The following is a 23,601-nucleotide window of genomic DNA, read 5'->3' as shown; positions in this document are numbered from 1 at the left end:
AGGAGTTCTTGAACAGACAAACTCTCTCAAATAGGTAGTAGATGAAACAAGAAGAGACAGGCCAAACAAATGGAACAAAATCTACTTACTTCCTCTGCATCCCATCCTTCACTCTTTGCATGAATTATCCCTGTTATAGAGCCCGCTCTCGCAAAGTGTTGCTTCTGTGAGCATTCCTGATTCATGCATTGAGGGTTTGTCTACACAAACACTTAGGGCAGGCCTACACTAGAAGTGCTGCTGTAGTACAGACAATCATTCTACTGACCAAAGGGGTTCTTCCATCACTGCCATAAACCTGAGAGGCAGTAGCTAGGTCAATGGCAGAACTGATTGTAATTGGAGCATTGCCTGCCTAAGGACTATAATGTTGAGCCCCATATGTTCCGTAATAACCAGTCACAAAATGGGAGATAAGCACAAAATCTAATTAGTAAGGGCAATTAAACCCCAGTGAGGTCCATAAGGATATGTGCAGACTGGGGAGGAAGAGAAAGAAGGGCTGCTCAGTATTACTCTCAGGGAGTAGCAGGTGGTGGCTGATGGCTTCTACATTTAGAGCCCTGATGCTTCAGAACTGTGACAGGAGGCACAGCAGACCTCCTGCTGTCTTGAGTGAGATGTTTGTGAATTTAAGGCAGGGAGTGAGCTGATACTGTTGGCCCTCTAAACACTACAGGAGGAAAGGAGGCTAGTCAACTGCCCCTGAAGACAATGACACAAGAGAGGAAAGCACAGATAATCACATAAGCAAAAGAGAGAAATGTGGGAGAAGGGGGGGATACTCAGGGCCTATCATGGAAAAAGTATCGCTGCTCGTGGTTTTTGCTCAAAATCCTGCCAAAACTCTTTATTTTCATAATATTTGGACTCACAACCAAATGAAACGCAGTGGTTTGGACTGAGTTTTCCTTTAAAGCTCTGTATACTCTAAAGCTTGTACCTTTCCACCCACTGAAGTTGGTCCAATAAAAGAGACTTCTTGTCTCACTTTTATTCTAGTCCAGGGGTAGGTAAGAGGCTGCCAGCAGACTCGCCAAGCCATCAGATCTGGCCCGTGGCTGCGTTACAGGAATCCTTAGGCAGGAAGCACTTCATGCTTTCAACAGCCCTCTGCTTTCCATCTGGGCTGCTGGGGTAGGAGGAGCGAGAGTTCACACACTACCCTCCCATCCCCCGGCCAGAAAAATCTCTCCGCTGCCATTGGCCAGTTTCTGGCCAATAGGAGCTTAGAAATTTTGCTGGGGGCAGAGGCAGCATGTGAAGTCTCCCTTACTCCCTCTGTCCGCCCCCACACCCAGAGCAGAGCCATGTGGATCAGCTAGCCGACAGACTTCATCAGAGAGCCTGCCTCAGGTTCCTACAGATCTGCTGGCTGGGAGCTGCCTAGGCAGGTGCCTTTGGCACCCCACCTCCTCTCCGCCCCCGACCTCCCCAACAACTTGCCCCAGGCCACCACCCAAATTCTCTGTATCCCCTTCTTCCAGGTCATAATTCCCTCCCAGACCCTGCACCCCTTCCTATAACTCCTTCCCCAGGACAGAATCCTCTCCTGCACCCTACTCCAGATCACAACCCCCTCCTTCACTCAAATTCCCTCTCAGACCCCACACCTCCTCCTGCACTCCAATCCTCTACCCCAAGCTCCCTTCTACCCAACCTCCTCCCCAGACTCCACAGAAGTGTGGTCCTTAACCCCTTGCCAAAACCTTGGAGTGGCCTCCCATTAAAAAATTATCGCCTACCCCTGTTCTAGTGTGAAGCATGTGTTAGCTAGATGAGGCATACACCTGAGTATAGGAAAATGGGAAGATGAACACAGAGACAGCAAGGCCTTTTATAAATATACTGGTTCAACCTGAAACCCACTCTCAAATTGCCTCCAGATTATGGATGTAAAAAATGAATAAAAATATTAACTGTGTAACCAATAAAAATTCCATTGGTTAACTGCTCAAGGACTGTCAGGACTCCCAGCCCCACACGGTAGTCAAGACTGCCAGCAGATCTGTGAAGAGTTTAACCAGTGGGGATAACCAATACGCATCAGCTTATTGGTTAACTGGTTAAACTCTTACATCCCTACTCCAGCTATGAAAGCCCATGCTGGATGAGATTAGAACTAAGGCTGTATCAAAGGCAACTGCCACCAGTTTAATTTGGACAAGTTGCCAAACATATAAACTATTTTTAACCTTACATGCCAGTCTCTCAACAATAACTCCACGGATTCTTTAGTCCCATATCTGATGTCCCGGATATTTAACTTTAATGTCACTTCATCCAAGATAGCCGCGCACAGACAGTAGTGGTATTCTAGAAGTATGCTGAAGTTTGTAGACTGGATATTGCTGAATCTGGAAAACAGTAGAGTTTTAGAATTACACTGGATATAATGAGGCATTCATTTACAAAGAGAGACCTCTAACCTAAAATGTACCTGAATTCCAGATATCATATGTAAATGCAGTCCTTACTGTTGATGAGGGGGAAAAAAATCTAAAATATTTCAGGTTAATTATTTAAATGAGTAATGATTTGAGTGCCTTGATTTTTGTACGTCCAATTCAAGAAACCTTAAAAAGGGTCTGATTTCAGAATGGGCTATGCATCCACTGTCTGAACATCAGGTCCTTGAAAGGTGTCTCTAGTTCAGCACACATCATGATTTGTCACTTCAGGCTTGTAACTGCATAATGATACCTGATCAGCATAATTAAGAAGGACCAAGAACAAATTAAATGGAGGACAAAAGAACACGTGAATACTTTAAGTGTTTCAGAATTCACACAAATTAAACATAATGGTTAATTTTAATGAGTAGATTAAAACTAATATTCCCCTACCAACTCATCTTGCCTTTTACTTGGAATAATCTTATAACCCTTCTACACCAAACCACTTCTCTTCTCCAAAACCCACATCAAACTAAGGATGTGAAAGTAACTGTTTACACAGTTAACCAATAAGTCCGGGCTCATCAGTTAACATGCACTGTTACACATAGCCCCTCTCCCACTGCTACATCTGTATCAGAGGCAGCAGCACAGGAGGGAGAGGCCTGGCTTTTAAGCCAGTTGCCTGCATGCACTGATTTCTGGGGAGCCACCTGCCTTCCTCTCCCCCCATGTAACCACTGACATTTTCAGCAGATACACAATTACATAATAAAATGCATTTTAACATCACTACATCAAACCCCAATTTCTTCCATAAAGGTTTTCAAAATAGACTTCTGCAAGATCCTCACTCCAGTTTAAAGACAGAATGATGCCTATTTTTGTTTCTAACATGTGGCTGAAGTGCTTTGCCTGTGTTTGTACTAGATAGTAATAAACTCCTTGTAAAAGAACTACCACTTCCCTACATCTGAACACAGAAAGCATATAACTGGAGTGTTTTCCCATAATGATGCTACGTTTGCTAAAAAACAATAGTTTAACTTAATATGAATGTAATCAACTCGGGTGCCCAACAGGGTAAATCTGAGAATTGCAACCTTCTTTTCATGTCATCTAGCTTCTCAAGTGGTACCAGTGGCATATCCTTCTCATCTTTATTCTCGAATGATTGAAGGGTGATCAAGTGACAGTCAAAATTATCCATCAAGCCCTGGAAAAAAATTATAATTAATATATTTCACTGCTAATTATTTTTATTTGGGACTATGAAATTCACTCCCATATTACAGTGTGAGCTACTAAGAAAAAACATTTACCAGACAATCTCACTTCAGCTTTTATTCAGTGCAGTATAACTGTATGTCCTACACTAACCCAATATGAGCGTATTTACTATATAAAAAAAATAGAGGCAACAGTGCATTATTTCAATCATGCCAGTGTTTACTTTTAATGACACCCTCTCCAAATATTGTATTGCAATATTACTTCTTTTCAAAATATGGAGCTCTTCTCTGCCCCACATTAGGTGATTGACAACAATACCTTATAAATAAATATCTTTAGTTTTAATCGCCTGATACTGTAAACTCACTATTTCAAGAAACATTTATCCCACTGAAAATATATTAACCCTTTGATAGCAGAATTTGAATTGTTTGCTGCATGCCTCATGGGAACATATTGCAGGTGCCAGCTGCAAAAAAACTCAAACAAAACTTACTTACAAAGCACCCACACAGAAAACGTCAGAGTACTGCACAACATTCCCTTATGAATATCAGTGATCAAAATTTGGAATGCAACAATAAATATGTTCTAATATAAACTACTATTAAATACTGATGCCCCCTGGGAATTGCAAGTGATGTGCCACAGATGCAGAGCATATTTATAACGAACACAAACCCACTATGTTAGAATTAATCTTTCTAATACGACTAATAAATTTGTTAGCCTTTAAAGTGCCACTGTACACCTTAGAACATAAGTACGGTCACAGTGGATTAGACCAAAGGTCTGTCTAGCCCAGTATCCTGTCATCCGACAGTGGCCAATGCCAGTTGCCCCAAAGAAAGTGAAAAGAACCGGAAATCATCAAGTGATCCCTCTCCTGTCACCTGTTTCCAGCCCCTGACAAACAGAGGCTAGGGACACCATTCCTACCCATCCTGGCTAATAGCCATGAATGGACTTATCCTCCATGAATTTATCCAGTTCTTTTTTAAACACTGTTCAAGTCCTCATTTTTACAAGATCCTCTGGTGAAGAGTTCTACCGTTTTAATGTGCACTGAATGAAGAAAAACTTCCTCTGTTAATTTAAAACCTGCTACCTATTAATTTCATTTGGTTCTTATGTTATGGGAACAAGTAAATATTCTTAACTATAGTTTCAACTGATTTGCCTGGTACTGACATTAGACTTGCTCATCTGTAATTTTATTTCCTCACTCCACCAAAGCTTTCTCTTACATCTCATCCCCATGAAGTCACAAAATTTTCCTATAAAGCTCTGTATTTAGCTGGTTACCCTGCCATTGTTCACAATCAACAGCTGCTACCACAGACATCTTTAGAAGTGAATATATCCTCCAAAAGAAATCAATCAATCCACTAACCACATTTCCTCCCAAAAACTAACATCACTTCCATAGAAGATCAGATTTAACTACAACTTTTTTGATTAACAAACCTTAAATAATCTAATTTTTTCTTTGAAGAGGGCCATTGCTTTACAGTGGTCCTGCGAATCAGCTAAATCTTCTGCCAGCAGATGTTCTACCTCTTGGAGCCAAACTTCAATGCTGTATAGAGGAGGAGGCAGTGCTTGGTCCATCTTTGTTTTCCATTCATTAATCTAAAAGGCAAATACAAGTCAAAGGTAAATGCTATCTGTTTCTTGCCCAATTCTCAGGGATTAGCAAGACTATTAAAAACAATACTTGTTAATCTAATGTTCTAACTACAGTGAAACTCCAGTGGTCCGGCATTCAATGGTCCGGCACCATCTGGAACCCGGAAGTGCTCTGGGCAACCGGACAATTGGAGCTACTCTGCCCTCGGCTTCCCCGAGTCAGACGTTGGTCAGTTTCAGCAGCCGCTGACTTGGGGAAGTCTGGGGCAGAGCAGCTGGGGTGCTGCCGGGTTGGTCCCACAGCACCAAGGGGCACATCCCCCCCACTCCACCCAGACCCTTCATAGCCCCTCCTTCCAACAGTCGGGCACATCCAGCACCCCCTGGGTCCTAAAGGTGCGGGATTATTGGAAGTTTACTGTATCTCTCAGAAAATTTTTGCACTCAGTAGCAAGCTGGCAGCTCCCACAGCAGTGAAATGAAAGTCTTTTGGGTGTGTCCAAGGTCAGATTTTGCCCCCCTCCCTCTCACTCTTCTTGGTGCAACAGGAAATTGAGCTGTTTTGTCAATATATGATGACTAGCAAAGTTTTGTCCCTGGTACATTTACCCAAAGCTAGTGATGTGGTGACAGATCACTTCTATCATGAACAACATGCTCTGTCTGGTCCAAAAGCACCATATAGACACTCGCCACTTATCAAGCAAGGAGATGCGTAGCAGTTTCAAGCCTAGCCATTCCACACCTTAATCCAGGGTTGGTTGACATGACTGAGCTCTTTATAAATTACTATCCAATGGGATTGACCATACTGCCACGGCAGAGTCAGTAATGCAGGAAAGCCATCCATGCCATGGAAAAAATATCTAGTCTGCAAGGGTATGTGTACACTACCCCGCTAGTTCGAACTAGCAGGGGTAATGTAGTCATCCGCAATTGCAAATGAAGCCCGGGATTTGAATTTCCCGGGCTTCATTTGCATAAAGCCGGCCGGCGCCATTTTTAAATGCCGGCTAGTTCGAACCCCGTGCCGCGCGGCTACACGCGGCACGGAGTAGCTAGTTCGGATTAGGCTTCTAATCCGAACTAGCTGTACTCCTCGTGGAATGAGGAGTACAGCTAGTTCGGATTAGGAAGCCTAATCCGAACTAGCTACTCCGTGCCGCATGTAGCCGCGCGGCACGGGGTTCGAACTAGCCGGCATTTAAAAATGGCGCCGGCCGGCTTTATGCAAATGAAGCCCGGGAAATTCAAATCCCGGGCTTCATTTGCAATTGCGGATGACTACATTACCCCTGCTAGTTCGAACTAGCGGGGTAGTGTAGACATACCCTTGCAGATTCTACTACTTTTCTTGGCAGCATTATTTTTGCCCTATTTGGGTCAAACCAAACATTTTTAAGATGAGATCAGCCCAAAACTCTGCACCTGAACATAAGAATGGCCATACTGGGTCAGACCAAAGGTCCATCTAGACCAGTAGCCTGTCTGCCAACAGTGGCCAGCACCAGGTGCCCCAGAGGGGGTGGACCGAAGACAATGAGCAGAACCGAAAATCAAGTGATCCCTCTCCTGTCACCCGTTTCCAGCCCCTGACAAACAGAGGCCAGGGACACCATTCCTATCCCCTGGCTAATAGCCTTTTATGGACCTAACTTCCATGAATTTATCTAGCTTCTCTTTAAACTCTGTTATAGTTCTAGCCTTCACAGCCTCCTGTGGCAAGGAGTTCCACAGGTTGACTCCACGCTATGTGAAGAAGAACTTTCGCGGATTAGTTTTAAACCTGCTACCCATTAATTTCATTTGATGTCCTTTAGCCCTTCTATTATGGGAACTAATGAATAACTTTTCTTTATTCACCCTCTCCATCCCACTCATGATTTTATAGACCTCTATCATATCACCCCTCAGGGTATGTCTACACTACCCCCCTAGTTCGAACTAGGGGGGGTAATGCAGTAATTCGGAGTTGCAAATGAAGCCCGGGATTTGAATTTCCCGGGCTTCATTTGCATGAAGCTGGCCGGCACCATTTTTAAATGCCGGCTAGTTCGGACTGCATGCCGCGCGGCTACACGCGGCACGAAGTAGCTAGTTCGGATTAGGCTTCCTAATCCGAACTAGCTGTACGCCTCATGGAACAAATCCCGGGCTTCATTTGCAACTCCGAATGACTACATTACCCCCCCTAGTTCGAACTAGGGGGGTAGTGTAGACATACCCTAAGTCTCCTCTTTTCCAGACTGAAAAGTCCCAGTCGCTTTAGCCTCTCTTCATATGGAATCTGTTCCATATGAATGCTGACAAGCTCAGAGGACAATCAGATCCACACCATGCTTTGCACATGTAACCCACACACCTGCTGGGTGTGGTGTTCTGTCCCACACAGTGGCACTTGCACCACTTACAGACAGACAGAATCAGTTTCCTTTGTGGCCTTAGCAGAGAGTCATTTGGGTTTTAACTCATGTGGTCGAGGCTCATGCACTAAGCTCCAAAGGTCCCAGATTTGGTGCCACCTGTTGGCCTTCCACATGCCTCTGGCAACCCTAAGGTAAAAACAGACAGCAGCTGGAAAATACTTCTGTTACCTGGGAGGTTAGGTTATCCCATGCCACTCTCATCCGTTTCCGATCTTCATTTAGCTCCGGCACACTTCTGTTTGAAGACAACACTGGCAGAAAGGGTCTCTTCTCTTCATTGAACGATGCTATAAATGATCGCATTTCCTAGGGTTACAATGGGAACGCAATCAATAATGGGAAACCACCACATGCTGTAGTTCCCAGAACCAGATATTACTGTTGGAGGTGAATTCCGTGCTCCAGTTTACTTCAGTGGCTGTTCCGCATAAGGAATGATGGAATGATAAAACCACTGAGAGCAATGAGAATTGGGCACAATCATGTACGGACAACAAAGGCACCTACTTCCGCTCTTGCCAGGGGGTGCTTGACACTCCACTCAACCCATTTTCCTAACCCTCGCCCCTGCCCTTCTTCTTCCTGCCCTGTCTCTTGCTCCAAGCCTCTGCCCCGCCTTTTCTTCCCTGACTGTGCTGCATTCTCACACCTTGTCCTCCCTCCCAGAGGCCTGAATGCTGTGAAACTGCTGTCTCATGGTGGCGGAAGATGCTGGGTGTGAAGGGGAGGAGCCGCCAGCAGGAAAAAGGTGCTGGGGGAGAGAGGGTAGGAGCTTAGCTGCTGGGGGTTGCTGAGCACCTGCTAATTTTTCCCCAGGACTGGAACACCCACAGAGTCGGCACCTATATAAGCCAGTATTGGGGCCTTACAATGTAGGTAATCACAGTGTAGCTGAATCTTTAATAGCATGTTAATACATTATGCCCAAGCAAATACACAGAAATCTCGCTAGATTTTTCTATGGATAATAACTATTCAACTGTATTGAAAAAAGTTGATTGTCAGACTAAGCATAGTCAACAGGGGGAACTGCGAAGGAGAGAAGGGTATTGCACGTTAGATACCAGGCCTACATGTGTCACACAGATGTAGCCCAACTGGAAGGAAACATTTTAACATCATTTACTTTAGTGTTTTGACTGTCAATTCATAGACTGCCAAGAAGAATGCCAGACCAGCTGCAAAACATACAATAAGTCCAACCTGGCTGTCTCTGCGTGCCTCGGTTTTTAGTCAGACTTTGTATGGGTTCATGTTCTTCCATGGATACATTGTGATCAGGGGAGTCAAACAGCCTCCATCGGTCCTGGGCAAAGGAGGGGCAGCTCTGTGCCCCCAGAAGGGGCAGGGCTTTGTGCAGATTGTGGAGAGGGGAGGACAGAGCAGCCAGCCCTCCACATTTTCCCACTGCCCTCGGTGCCACATAGAGCGCACTGCCTGGTGCTGTGGCGGCAACTGAAAGGGTCTGGCACACTGGCCACTGTCACTGCCACAATTGTGGTGACCGGGAGCCCTGGGGCCCTTTGAATTACCAGCCCCAGGTCAAGAGCCCGTTTTGCCAGCCTATGTTGGCAGGCCTGATTGTGATTATCGCCCTGTTAGCGTAGGGGGCCCTGGACTCAGCAGAACCACAGGCAAGGGAGAGAACTGCATAGAGACGGCAAATTCCAAATTCTTCCAGAAGTACAGCTCCATGGGGTCCCCCCCAATGAACAACAGAGGATGGGTCTGGGGGCAGGCTAGGGCCAGCGCAGTAGGGCCACTCTTCCCCTGTACAAATGGAGGAACCTGTTCCCCAAAGGCATAAGTAGCAGTCAACATTTCCAGAACCCCTTTAGTGACAGCCTACTGTGAGGGTACGTCTACACTAGCTCGTTAGTTCAAGCTAGGTAGGGAAATGAGGGCAAGCGGAGTTGCAAATGAGGCCCGGGATTTAAATATCCCGGGCTTCATTTGCATGTTCCCGGGCGCTGCTATTTTTAAATCCCCCTTAGTCTGAACTCCGTGCCCGCGGCTACCCGCGGCACAGAGTAGGTAGTTCGAATTAAAGATCCTAATGGATCGTGGAATGAGGAGTAACGGTAGTTCGAATTAAGATCTTTAATTCGAACTACCTACTCCGTGCCACGTCTAGCCACGGGCACGGAGTTCGGACTAAGGGGGATTTAAAAATGGCGGAGCCTAGGAACATGCAAACGAAGCCCAGGATATTTAAATCCCGGGCTTCATTTGCAACTCCGCTTGCCCTCATTACCCTACCTAGCTTGAACTAATGAGCTAGTGTAGACGTACCCTGACACACCATATTAACACCACAGTAACTGAGAAGTCTATATTTATATTCCTTCTAGAGAGGGATTTAATCTTAACCCTTCCTCAGTGACTTAGGTTTATTTACCAAACCCAGTGGCAAATCTGTGATTTTTTTTCCTAAATGTAAATCTTCAGACTGCACAACACAATGAAAAGCAACTTTGGGAGGGGCTTATTTTAATATTTCTCTTTGCAAATACTATAATGTTCAAAAATGTCAGTTAAATGCTACTTACTTGAAACTTTCTGTAATATGTTTCATTTTCTGTATCGACTGACAACTTTGATAACTTTTTCTCTGTTAGACTTAGCCAGCTCAAAGCCTCTTTTACTTTCCCCTGGTAAATGGAGCAGAAAAATCCATTTTTGCATTCTGCAAGTCTTATTTTTAGTTTCCATTGTGCCATAAAACAACATACTAGTGAAGCCTTCCCACTCACTAACAAGTCTGTTCCAAAGTCCATTGAAATCAATGAAAAGACTCCCACTAACATAATGAGCTTTGGATCAGGTCCTATTAATAGATGAAAGCCAAAATCTTCAAACTTAATGCCAGAAGTTAGATTCCTGAATCCAGTAAGGCAACTTGAATTTCAGGATGTTACATGAACATTTTATCCTATGTAAAATGTTGGTTAATAGATAAAGGTGCCAGTAGATGGCATTCAAGAATATATAGCATACATCTTGGATTTTATAGAATTCCTGCTTTGCCCTGCAAATGACTGTCTCTGGCTTCTTTTTCCACCAGCTTCTAACAAGAAGGATTTGGGGTTGCTTCTCACTTCTGAAAATCAGTCTACTCCTAACTATGATTTTAGGAATTTGAGTGGAGGCAGCTTAGTCTGAAAACATTGGCTGGAATACTTATTACGGTGTTGTTTACAATAAGATAGGGTCATACAAGGTTAAAATAAGCTCAGTTATGTCACTGTAAACAAGATGATCCCATGTTTTATTACTATGTTACTGGATCATGCTTCAGGCTTTGCAAAGGTGGTGTTGAAATACTCAGGGCTACGAAAAGCAAAAACTATAGTCATTTGGGCTTGGTTCAGTGACAAAAGAAATGACATACATACCAGCATGTCTTCCTCAGCCACGGGTAAACTTCTGGAATATTGCAGAAACTGAGCCACATAAGTCATGATAGATTTTTCATCCGGATTGATAACATCGACATCTGTGAGTGATAGCACACTATTAGCTCATTCCTGCAAATTTATCAGTTTGATCATACACTTCATACTACACAGCAAACATGAAAATTTACCAAATACAAATGCATTTGTTTTCAGCATTTCAGTTATAATTTCACTGACAAAAAAAGAGTATTAAATGGATTTCCCTCCCTCCCTCGGATTACTGTAACACAAAACAGCAAATTAAAAAAAAAAAAAAGAACTTGGCAACTTTATTTTCTTTCTTCTAAAGGGTGTTCTTGTAATTGCTGCCAAGTTAAAACTCTTAATAGTTCAGGTTCCCTTTTAATTATTCAGCAAAGAACCTCAGGTGAGAGCATTCTTACTTCTATCAGTATTTCATTGTAACTTCCAATCACCACAATGATTAAACACTAACAATTCTATTTGGGTATATGTACACTGCAAAAGAAACCCCAGATCAACTGACTTGGGCTCATGCTACAGGGCTAAAATAGCAGTCCACTTGGCCTGGAGCCAAGGATCTGAGACCCACTCCTCTCTCAAGCCCTTAGCCTGAGTGGGAATGTCTACACTGCTAGCTTTAGCCCCAGAGCACGAGCCCTGAGCCTATGTCAGTTGACTGAGGCTGTGGAACTCATTGCCACGATTTTTTCACAGTGTAAATGTACCCTTTGTTATAAATGGACACTGATTTGGGTGCATCAGCATCAGACTTTATACCAAGTGTATCCAAAATAGATAATTTACCTTCAGGTTCAAGAAGTCTTGGAATATTTAATTCATGTTCTGCAATTTTAAAAGCCTCCTTCAGATTTTCTTTGTTGGCTCTACCCTTTGCTCTGTCCATGTCAACTAAATCTGGTCTTAAGGCATGGATGACAGCTAAAAAAGCCAGTCCATTTCTCCAGCTTGATTTGAAATCTGTCACATTGATAGATCCATGCCTGCCCAAAATCATAGAGAATACAATGTCATGCTCTGTTTCCTCAAAATATTTAATGTTCATTTGTCAATATAATATAAACCATGTCAGATGGGCCTGATCTATACCCCATGTGAGTTACTAGGAATCTTTCCAATTAATTCTGTGCAAGCTGATTCAGCCCCCTTATGCATAGTCATTATAATCCGTCCAACAAATTTAAAACCTGAAATAGTTTTTAATGATTAGTATCATGCTGCTTTCACTTCTTGTTGTATACTGCAATGTCATTTTGATTACTATATTTTCTTTTTTATTCATTACATTTAAGACATCTATCAATGCCTTTTACAGCACAAAAAAACAACAAATAAAACATTAAGCTTATCAGAGTACAATCCAGATATTTCTCTACAAGCCAATGGGAATCGGGCATTTTACTACCTGAGGCCATTTTGAAAATCTCAGCTGCAATTTGATTATACTACTTTTGGATTTTTTTTTTCAAATGTTCAACTGAATTAGGACTAGAGAAATGAAAAAAGTATTTAGAGAGGGATCCAGCAATTTCTACAATGCACCTGTTGTCTAGATGATACGGTAATACACACAAAAGATGCATGAGTCATAATGAGTATTAAGAAAAAAAAACTAAAAATTGGTTTGTGTACAGTGGCTATAATGGTATGTGAACTGGGGTTAATGTAGGGTATCAGTGATTTTGCATGATTAAATCCACTGATTTAAAAACCATAGTTAGTTTCATATATATGTTATAGCAATCACTGATATGTTAAACCCACTCTAATTGCAATCAGATTATATCTTTGCTGAATAAAGTCAGGCAAAAGAGATTAGGAAAGAGAGATCTTGCATTTACATGCAAACCCCAGAGCATCAATAAAGCAAAGGAAACATAGAAAATACAAGAATCAACTTCTGTCAAGTGCTGCGCATACATCCAGCAGAAAGCACCCACTTTGCTGAAATATGCTCTAACCTCCCACTAATAGGAATGGGACATTAGCGAGATGACGTTAGAAGAGAAGGTAATCTGGAGAGCTAGAAAGGACAGAGGTGTTAGTAATATATTTGCTTAAGGCAGTGTTTTTTCAAGGAAATTCAAATGTAAAGCCATGATTATGTAAAAACAAATGCACATGATTAAGCACTCTCATTTAAGTCAATAGAATGACTTGCAGCATGTAAAGTTAAGCAGGTGTATAAATCTCTGCTGGAGCAGAGCCTGAGCCTTCTTAACACTATAAGAAGTCCTTAGCTCATGAGGCACCTTCTTGTGCCTTATGCAGTGCTCTGCAAGAAAAAAAAAAAAAACACATGAACCGAGTGCTGATTCTTTTCTAGACACTCTGCTTTTATTGTTGTTTGACAAATTCTTGGGCGATTAGTGAGTAACTCTCTTACTAAGAGAGCCAGTAAATACTAATCTAACAAGATTAAAACTTGCAAAGCATGTAAGCATAGCAGTAGACACATTACACGGAAAAGAGAGAGAGCTGATAAACAAGAAAGCCAAACAAGCCAATTTACTTATCAGTGTTTTATTAGTACAGTTCACTCCAACTTCTTATATTGAAAAGGATGCATGTCGACATATTTAGGCCTCAAATTTTAAATCCAAGCTTAGTTAGAATTGATGAGAAATGTTAGCTAGACTCTAATATGCTACCTTTTTGTCATATTTAGTAATCAATCACTAAGAAATAAAACCGACAAAACATAGCATCTTCATAGAGTGACACGGTAAAAATGAACATGAGGTACAGTTTATAAGCATTTGCTTACATTGAACATTGCTCTTTTACCCACAACAGGAGGGCCTTCTTTGCAGATATCTTCCACCGTTTTTTAACTCTACCTCTTTTTTTTGCCTGTGGGCTTACAGCTGGAGATAAGTCGACAATACTTGAACAATCAAAAGAGGGCTGATAATAACTGATACCAAGGGTCTGTGCAAGTTCTTCAATCTATCAGAGAGAGGGGGAAAGTTTAACAATGTTTCATGCTGAAGAATAAACACAAAGATCAGATGCAGAGAACCATTAAGAGTTAGAAATCCACTTCCTCTAATAAGATCGTTTTCAGTAGCTTAACTCTGAACTTTAACTGTTGGGCTGAGAGGTGTCAACATCAAGCTGCATTTGTTTGGGACATTTTAACCAAAACAGCTCAAACTTATAAAACAAAACCCCAGAAAAAAAAAACACATTGTTTTGCCCATTCTGTTGATCTTTACATTCAAAAGCTGTGGCATACTGATAGTATAGAGCAGGAGTTTGAAATTGAGCAGGGCTTTGTGTCCAGGAGGTGCCCTGTTCCATCCACATGAAATTTCACCATTTAGACATTCACCCAAACATCTTTTGAAAAAAAAAAATCATAGTATACACTTGCTCAGAAGACACTTTCGAGAGTACCCTAGCTTAATTCCCTGCAGATTCTGTCTGCAGTGAGCATGTTCCAGTCAGGGGTTGAGATGAACCTTCCCCGTAATTGCAGCTCTGATGCAGACAACAGGTAGGCCATTTCGACTATGTGTATTTCTGCAGGCAAATATCTAGCCCATTATTTTAAACCAGTTATGTAAAAAATATTGACATTCACATCACACTGCTGTCCATCACATTCTGGGTCAGCGAACGGGGATTCTAGTTCCTAATTCAGAGAAGCAGCCACAATGTACAATTAGAACATGTAAGTTCTGCTTTTCTCTGAGCCAGCACTCCAGGCATGCAGAATAATAAACTTTTTGGTCTGTATTTATGCATAATTCATCTCATTTTGTGACTATTTCATCCCACAATTTTTTCCACTGTTCTACTAAAAACACTCTCACATCACTGCAATACTTACATGAAAATGTAATATAATTGTCCAAATTAGGCCAAGCACAATGGAAGGTTTTCCTTCAATAACGTCAGCAACATGAATATTTATCAGCTTGATCTGGAAAAAGAGCATCGTTATTAAACAACAAACATGCTCCACAAGCTAAACTGGTGTGAAGAGTAAATTCTGAAGTCAAACTTCAATACTCACTGATTTGTTTTTTAAAAATGTCAAGGCATTTTCTATATTGCTTCTGCACTGGAAGGTGTTACATCCTTTCTCCCGTGGCTACAAAGTAAAAAGAAAATATTGCACAATCGGCTGTGATAATCTGTTTTATTTTAAATTGCAGGATTGGGACCTTTATTGGTGAACAAAGACTGGTGTCTCTTATTGCATCCATTGACACAGTGGTAAAATATTCATTGACTTAAATGATGCAGTATCAAGGCCCTTGTGAGTAGTCCTTATACACAGGAAGCCTCCTTTTTAGCACAGTACAGCTCAAGTGCAGTGCCAATAAACTCTTGAGTTCTTACAGCAGAGAGTTCTTAATGAGAGAGTCTGCAAGCCATGAGACGGTTGTTCCTGGCAGCGGAAGATGGACTCACACACTGAATCCAGAGGAACTTCTCACATGCTCATAGTTAAGCACATCCATACATCTTTACAGGATTTGGGCCACAGACATGTTTTCATTACTTTTATTTCATTACTTTTATTTTATCTTACCAGTTGTTGACCTGAAAGTACTTCCAGCAGGTCCAAGAGCACACGACCTTCTTTGATGTCTGCATATAGATCTGAGATAGTGGAAGGAGGAGTGTGCTGCAAAAGAGGCACATTTAGAGGCAAGTTACATACTGGATTCTAAAATCATTATCTAGCAAAATATCATTAATTGTTTTGCTTCTCTTCATAAAAAGAAATTACATTTGCCCTTCTTGTTTGCTCCACTTAACATTTTTCTGTTTATTTCAATAAAACAGCGGTTCCCAATCTGTGGTCTGTGGACCCCTGGGGGTCCACAAAGGTACTGTAGAGGATCTGCAAAAAAATTAGGTAAGGAAAGGAAAAGAAAAGCAAGGATCCGGCCCACTGAAGGACTGGGACTTTCCACCAGGCAATTATTGACTGGGGCTCACCATTCGTGACCGGCCACATGCCCGCTGCCTCCCGCCCTTAGAATGGGATCTTGATACCCTAAGAGACACCAACTGTCCTCCTGCCACCAGCTGTACTGCCATTTACGATTCAGCCCTCTCTCCAACTTCTAGTCCCACAATGGGCCCGATCCTTAATTTTCTTTTCCATTTCTTCCCCAGAGCTCTATGCTCAGCCAAGGGTGGAGTGCCAGGGCAAGAGCTGCCTTTGGCTACAAGAGCCCCCTCACCATATCCTCCATGAATAGGCAGGGATGGAAAGGGAAGGAGCTGAGAAAGCAGCTCCCCTTGTGGGGGTCTGTAAAATTTTAACACATTGAAAAGGGGTCGTCTATATGCTCGAAAAGGTTGGGAACCACTGCTAAAACAATACAGAAAATGGATTATTATTTTTTTAAGCCAAGAGCCCCAGCTAAAGAAAGCATCCTTGTTTAGGAAAGCACTTAAGTGTGCACTTAACTTTAAGAAAAGCCAATTAAATTTAACCACATGCTTAAACACTTTCCTGAATAAGGATGGGATTTAAGTACCTGCTAAAGCGCTTTCCTGTACTGGGGCCACAATGGTCATGTTCCTAGTGGTCCTGTAAAGGAGGCTAAGAAGAAGAGGGTGACTCAATTCTGATGCAAAGTTTCCAGTAACTAACTTAAAAAAATATGAAGGTCAAAAAAAGCAGCTAATTAATGTTCTTGCTTTTCACCAATGAAACCTAAGGCTTTTGACTCTGGAGATATGTAAAAATGACCTTAATGTTGCTTGGTATTTACACACTTCTCAAAACCTTGTTGTGGGTGCTCACTTCTGCTCAGGAAAGAACCAGCGTTCAAACAGCCGGCATGCCATAGGTCAAGACCAAAGTGCATTAACAGAGCAGATTTGTGGGCAGAGTACCTCCTCTGTAGCTATTTTTGTTAATCTTTTATTTTTACTGAATTAAAACAACATTTTAAATGCATTCCAATGTAACACAAATATACAACAATAAAATAATAATCAAACAGCCATTGACACTGTCTATAGAGCGACAATAATAAAAAAAATAAAAACACCACAGAACAACATAACCGGTCTCTGACATGTGCATGTTATTCAACAAAAACAGAGCATTCCAGCTAATTTTCCCTCTTGAACCGTGAATATTTAAATTAGTTTGCTTTGTTCATTCTTTTACATTTTGCTCTCCAACACAAAGTTCTAAATATATTCAAACAGCAAAAACAACTTTGTATAACATTAATTAAGGCCACTCTCTTCAGTAAATAAGTCATAAAAAGTTAGGAAATGCAAAGTGAAGGATTAAAAGTTTGCAGCCAAGTATTCTCAGATTAGGAAATGCCAGAATGAACATTGCTCATGCAATCTTAATTCAGCCCCCATGTGCATATGTACTATGATATGATCTTTAATTACCTGAATTTTTTTTTACATACACAAAACCCTGTTTCTTTCAGTGCACAAGATAGATTGGCTCTGGGGATAAATTAGGTTATGAAACGAAGGAGCCTGTTTATAGAACCCCTACCTCATTTGCTGGAGAAGCGGATAAGTGTGTAATGAATGAGCCAGATCTGACAGGAAGACAAAGGAGTGCCTTGTGGTCAAGACAGTTCAATACCTACCAGAAGATTCAGATTCTATCCCTATCTCTGCAACAGTGTTCCTATGTGATCCTTGGAAAGCCATTTACTCCAACCTATTCACCAACTCACTTTTGCATGTAACTAAAGACTATATCACAAATCATACCCATTGGGGCACTGAATTAACATTCCTTGGGTAACATTTATTTCGGCATTTCCTAATGCGATAATACTTAAACTTGCAATTTTTAATTCTTTTATATCCTTAACTTTGCACATCCTAATTTTTTATGGTTTGTTTACTGAGGCAGGCAATCTTTAAAATGTTAACTTTTTTGCTTTTAATGTCTTTGGTTTTTTTAATAGAAAATATTTTACATATGTGCAATGTAAGTAATAGAGCATGTCCACTTTTTTGTTTTCAATATATATTTTAATTGCCACTGTTATCTTTGTGAGGAGAAACATTTCACCATGCAATGTCTTGTCGACAAATATATTCGAAGTAAGTTAATTTGTATTCCTATGACGCCCTTGAAAAGCCATAACCCCCAGTTTGTAAGAAGCACAGAAAAGAGGCTGTCATTTTGTAGCTTTGTATTCATGTAACCCTTTTTAAAGAAAGTAACAAACAATCAACCTTGAAAAGAAACAGTACAAACTCAAACAGCACAGCAGGAGCTTATCCAAACTCAGTAGGCTTTCATTACAATTACTCCTTTGATTTACAGTTGTCTGAGGTAAACTGGTTATCAAAGGCAGCCAGTGCCATGACAACAAGGTGTGGTGATGTGTTGGTCCCAGGATATTAGACAGACAATGTGGGTGAGGTAAAAGATTTTATTGGACCAACTGCTGTTCAAAGAGACTCTATCATCAGAAGTTGGCCCAGTAAAAGCTATTACCTCATCCATCTTGCCTCTCTAATAAGGGGGTAAGAGAGGCTTTCTCGAAGTGTGCAAATGAACTGGGGGAGAGTGAGTAACGAATGGTACTGTGGGGTTCTACTCACCAGATACAATTAGCTCTATCGAGCCTTCCAGCACACCCTCTGCTAGCGGTGCGTCACCGTTGTCACTTCTATACTGCTCCCTGTCCCAATCTGCGTTGGTCCTGATCCTCAGGGTGTGCCTTGGGGGCACAGCCCTCAGACTGAGCCCCAACACTATTTTCCCTCCTCTGTCTTGTCACTTACCTCACAGGCCCACCACAGTCCTCAGCCTAGCTTCTCGCACCAGAGGCAAATTGCAGTCTATCCTGGCCACCTCCATCAATAGCACGTGTAGGGGGAGAAGGTGAGGTGGGGGGAGTCAAGCCCCACCCACTATCCTGGGTCCCAATTCAGGGATCCATTAGTGCAGGCCTGTGCAAAATACGGCCCGCAGGCCATATCTAGCCCACCAAGCCAGCAGATCAGGCTCACAGATGCTGTGGGGAGCCCCAGGAAGGTTCTCTGCTTGCCTCGCCCCTCCTGCATGCTGCTCAGAAATATGGCTACGGGGCAGTTTCACTTTAAAAACTGAGCCCAGAGGGGAGGTGGGAAAGCTTTAAGAGCTGATCTCAACCCCAACACACTCCCATTAGCTGGCTTCTGGCCAGAAAATGGTCAACGGGAGCTGCCTGTTTCAATAACAGACAGCCATGAAGCACAAAGGGCTCATAGTTATTCACAGAGAACATGGCTGCAGCCTGTGCGGGGGGCGGGGCAGGGCAGGTAGGGAGGCTGATTCAGGAACGGGCTGCTGGTTGGTAAGTCTTCTGACCAGAGGCTGCCTCTTTTACCCCAGCCCCTCCTTTCCCCAACCTACTCCACATACCCAAATCCTCTGCCCTCCCGCAACCCCACACACCCATATCCCCTCCCAGATCTGGCACCCCAATTCCCTACCCCAGATCACATTCCCCTCCTGCCCTAGCTCACAACCCAAACCCCTGCACGCCCTTCTGTACCTCAAAATTCCATTCCCTAGGGTCACAATCCAAACCCCCTGCACTCTAGTCTCTTTCCCCAACCTTCTTTCTGCACTTCAAGTCCATCCCAGACCCCCGCCCCTCCTCCATTAATATCATGGAAGAGTGAGACCTTCAACCACTTTCCAAATCCTTGGAGCAGCCCCCCCCCGTCAAACATTATTACCCACCTTTGTTTTAGTGGCAGCCTCTCACTGCCCTTCCTCCAATACTAACATTGCCTGCTTCCCTGGGCCACTTTCTCACAGCCGCAGCACCACTGGCTTCTGCCCCAAGCTCTCTCCTCCCAGGGCCCTGAGCCTGTCAGACGCAGCCAGGCCATCCCTAGTACTGGTTGTGCAGCCCCCTAGGAAACCAGCTTTCCCCCTCAGACTCCTCATCCCTGGTCTGTGGCTGCTCCTTTATGAGGATCAGCTGTGCCCCTAATTACCTTTCAGCCCCACCTGTAGCTGCCTACCACTCAGCCTCACTACACTGGTTTTAACCCTTTTGGGGCCAGTACAGGGCAGACACCCTGTCACAAATGGTTATGTCTGATGTCACAATGTTGCAGCTCATGTGACAGAAGAGGGAATCAAGTATACAGTGTGTGTATGGGGGAAGGGGAGGTGAATCAAGCTTTTTCATTGTTCCAGTTTCCCCAAATGTCCTAAATAAACAACAATATATCAACATAATGGAGATCCTTTCTCCTCACACATAATACTTCAAGAGCGAAATTTGCTACAAATTTCCCAGGGTATGTTAAGAAAAAGGGGGGGGGGGGGTGGAAAAAGGTGAAAGCCTGAGATACAGAATCTGTAAAGCATAAGTTCCTGGTGAAACCCTAGCTTTAGGTTCATTATTGCAAATAATTTTTTTTAAAACTCCTTCCATAGATCATTTTCGTACCTTTGCCAATTGTGAATTTATCCAGCTAGTGAAGGTTTTCTTCTGGGTGCATTCCTGCTCCACTGTGAAAAGAGAAAAATCACTTAATGGAACAATTGGTGTTTATTTCACTTTTTCAAAGAGACACATGAAATCCATTTCAAATCTACGTTACGTTCTCTGATTCATCTCAGTGAGTCTTTAGTATGGATTTTAATACTGTATTATTTTCTGGAATCTAACCGGTATTTTTCTCCACCCAGAAATGAAAGTATCTGCAAGGAATTCCAGAAAACACTTGATAGGACTTTACACAAGAAAAACTTTTTAAATCCACACAGAGAATCTTGATGTTCTTTAAGTTTTTTTTAAAGCTCAGCTAATGTAAATAATACAATGAATCTACTAAACAAAATGTCTATCACAGAAACAGGTTGAAGCTCAAGCTAAGTGTACCTAAAAAGTCTTAGGCCTATGGTCAGCATAAATCCACTGTTGCAATTATAAAAGTTCAGATCAAGCGCAGAATTTTTAAAAGTGTCAAGAGTCACTTAGGGTATGCCTACACCGGGATAAAAAACCAGCAGCTGGCTCAGGTCTGCTGATTCTGGCTAATGGAGATCAGGCTCTGAGGCTGAAAAAAAATTCACTGGGTAGATGCTTGGGCTGGAGCGTTAGCTCTGGGACCGGGTGAGACTCCAGTCCAGGCCAAAATGTCTACATAGAGATTTTTTTACTCCACAACCTGAGCCCCATGAGTTGCAGCCATGACATGGGACTTTTATCCCTGTTTATACATACCTCTAGTGGTCTAAAGTCCCATTAATTCTCACTGACACTTATGTGCATAAGTCCATTAGGCTTTGCAATGCTGAGTGGAACCATCTCTAAGCACCATTAAAAATCTGGGCCATAGGTGCTTCTAGACAATTTTATCCCTGCTCTGAAAAGTGGCTTTCATAGTGGGCTTCATGCCTTCATGACGGAAAGTCAAGCATGATGCATACCAGAGAGACGGGAACAACTACATTACTTGGTTCTCATTTTTGTTTCAAAAAGTTAACATACTTTATTTGAGCAGTTAACCAATGACAGATGAGGTTAAGGAAAATCATTTTAAGCTCTCAGGACACAAAGCAAAATCCTTAACTGCTTTTTGTGTCATAGCAAACTACATGAGAAAGCATGACATTTCATCAAGGGCTAAGAGTGAGAGAGATTAAGCAAAGGGAGAACTGTGTCTAGTTCCCCAAAATGGAGAAAATAAGAGACACTTTATAAGCAATTCTTTTAAAACCTTATCTTGCATTTAGCTGAGTACAGCAAAGACAGCTCATGGACACAAAAATGTGGTTTGCAACAGAGAAGCAGCCTCGGAGAAATACACGAAGTAATCTTTGTGTGGATAAACTGTAAGAAAAATATCTGCTGAGCTACAAAAACTAGATGTCTGGCTATACAGAAAAGTGTGGGAGAGAGCACAACTGACTGATGATAATACAATGATAATATCCTGAAAGAAGAATGAGAGATTGACAGGAACCTCATATTTTTAACCTTTAATTTAAAAAAAAAGCAAAGAATAACTGACTGCTTCCTGAAAGGCCTGATTCACACTGGAGGACATTAGTTTCTAGCACTGAACTATAATTTCACTCTCCAGAATCAGGATCACTTCTGCACGCAATTTTAAAAAACTGAAACATGCACTGTAGGTAGGGAGTGACCCAGAAGCACAAGGATTTTGATAATCTACTGTGGTGGTTCTCAACCTTTTTCATTTGCATCCCTAAAAAATTCAAACATAGGTACAGACCCTTTTGGAAATCCAAGATACAGCCTATGGTGTGATGGGTCAGGAGCTGGGACCCCCTTCAGCCTGTCACCTCAGACCCTGCTGAGCCTGCTTTTCCTGACAGCCTAGGCATCCTGTAACCCTATATTTCTGATCCCAGCTCTCCAGTCTGCTTCACCACAGGGACAGGGCAATCCCCCAAAGATGTGGGGACACACGGTAAGCACCATAGTGTAAGCCCATTTCACAGCATTCATGTACACAGCTCCTCTGAGAGCTGAACCCTCAATAAACCCATCTTATGCTTTACAGAGAGCTGTACAATATAAGCTCATTAAATTTGCCCTATGTAAAGAGATGCACAGATTCCTTAGCGTCCCCTCCCCCCCCGTAACCAGGGCAGGCCCGAGCCATTTTGGTGCCCCGGGCCCCAGGCGTGTGGCACTGCCTCTGGGCGCACGACGCGTGGGCAGACGCAAGGCGCATGCGCTGCCCAGTCGACCCGGCCACTGCCGATGGCGCGCAGCCTGGGGCCGCCTAGGGCGGGCTGCGCCTGGCCGTGCAGGGCCCTGAGGCCGCGGGGGGAAGGGCACTGCTGGCTGGTGCTGCGGAGGTTAACACAGTCCCCACCCCGGGCGGCCGCTGCAGCCCGCCGGTCGCTGCAGCCCGCCGGTCGCCCCCCATAGGTTGGTGTCCTCGGCAGTCGCCCGGCTAGCCCACCCCTTAGTTCAGCCCTGTCCGTAACAATTATTTACGCTGTGTTTATTAATAAACAAAAGTGATTTATTAAGTATAACAGATAGGATTTAAGTCGTCATAAGAGATAGAACACTGAACAAAGTAGGTTACTAAGGAAAACAAAACAGAATGATATGTTACAAGAGGTATCTTGCATAACGCATATCTCAGTTATGACATTCATATTAGGGATATAAAATCCCATTTAATTGGCTGACTGGATAAATATTAAAGTTTAACCAGCTAACCAGTTAAACAGGGGGAGAGGGGCTGAAGCGGCCCCTCGCCGCAGACAAGGGCTGCTCTGGCCAGGCTAGAATGCCCATGCCCAAGGTGGGCCCCGCAGGACTGGAGCAATCTTGCCCACAGCCCCTACCACTTAACCGTAATCGTTAAGCCTCACCCATTAAGGTTAACCATTAACATCCCTAATCCATATCGCAAGCATATTTGCATAAAGCATATGTAATACTCCATAACATGCAGACCCCATGGGTTGAAAACCACAGATCTACTTAAACACATTGCTGTAATAAAAAATAATCCTTT

General features: G+C 42.8%; 1 protein-coding gene across 7 annotated transcripts in view; it reads right to left on the bottom strand.

Annotated features, from left to right (window-relative positions):
• SYNE2 (spectrin repeat containing nuclear envelope protein 2) overlaps positions 1-23,601 on the bottom strand; it is a 304,665-nt gene that overhangs the window by 234,046 nt on the left and 47,018 nt on the right. For 6 of the 7 annotated variants that reach the window (XM_075926397.2, XM_075926393.2, XM_075926394.2 and 3 more), the window contains 12 exons: positions 20,541-20,602; positions 15,668-15,763; positions 15,146-15,223; positions 14,960-15,052; positions 13,892-14,073; positions 11,911-12,107; positions 11,080-11,180; positions 10,234-10,335; positions 7,853-7,990; positions 5,097-5,261; positions 3,500-3,612; positions 2,201-2,357 (listed from right to left, as the gene is read on the bottom strand). In XM_075926397.2, the coding sequence (XP_075782512.2) occupies positions 2,201-2,357; positions 3,500-3,612; positions 5,097-5,261; positions 7,853-7,990; positions 10,234-10,335; positions 11,080-11,180; positions 11,911-12,107; positions 13,892-14,073; positions 14,960-15,052; positions 15,146-15,223; positions 15,668-15,763; positions 20,541-20,602 (1,484 nt within the window). Of the gene's footprint in view, positions 1-2,200; positions 2,358-3,499; positions 3,613-5,096; positions 5,262-7,852; positions 7,991-10,233; positions 10,339-11,079; positions 11,181-11,910; positions 12,108-13,891; positions 14,074-14,959; positions 15,053-15,145; positions 15,224-15,667; positions 15,764-20,540; positions 20,603-23,601 lie in introns of all 7 variants that reach the window. The other variant, XM_089778331.1, reaches the window with a different exon arrangement.

The sequence above is a fragment of the Pelodiscus sinensis genome, chromosome 5 (assembly GCF_052426305.1).
Source record: "Pelodiscus sinensis isolate ZL-2025 chromosome 5, ASM5242630v1, whole genome shotgun sequence".
Lineage (NCBI taxonomy): Eukaryota > Metazoa > Chordata > Testudines > Trionychidae > Pelodiscus > Pelodiscus sinensis.
Note: the sequence above shows the minus strand (reverse complement) of the source record. Positions and strands in the feature narration are given on the sequence as shown.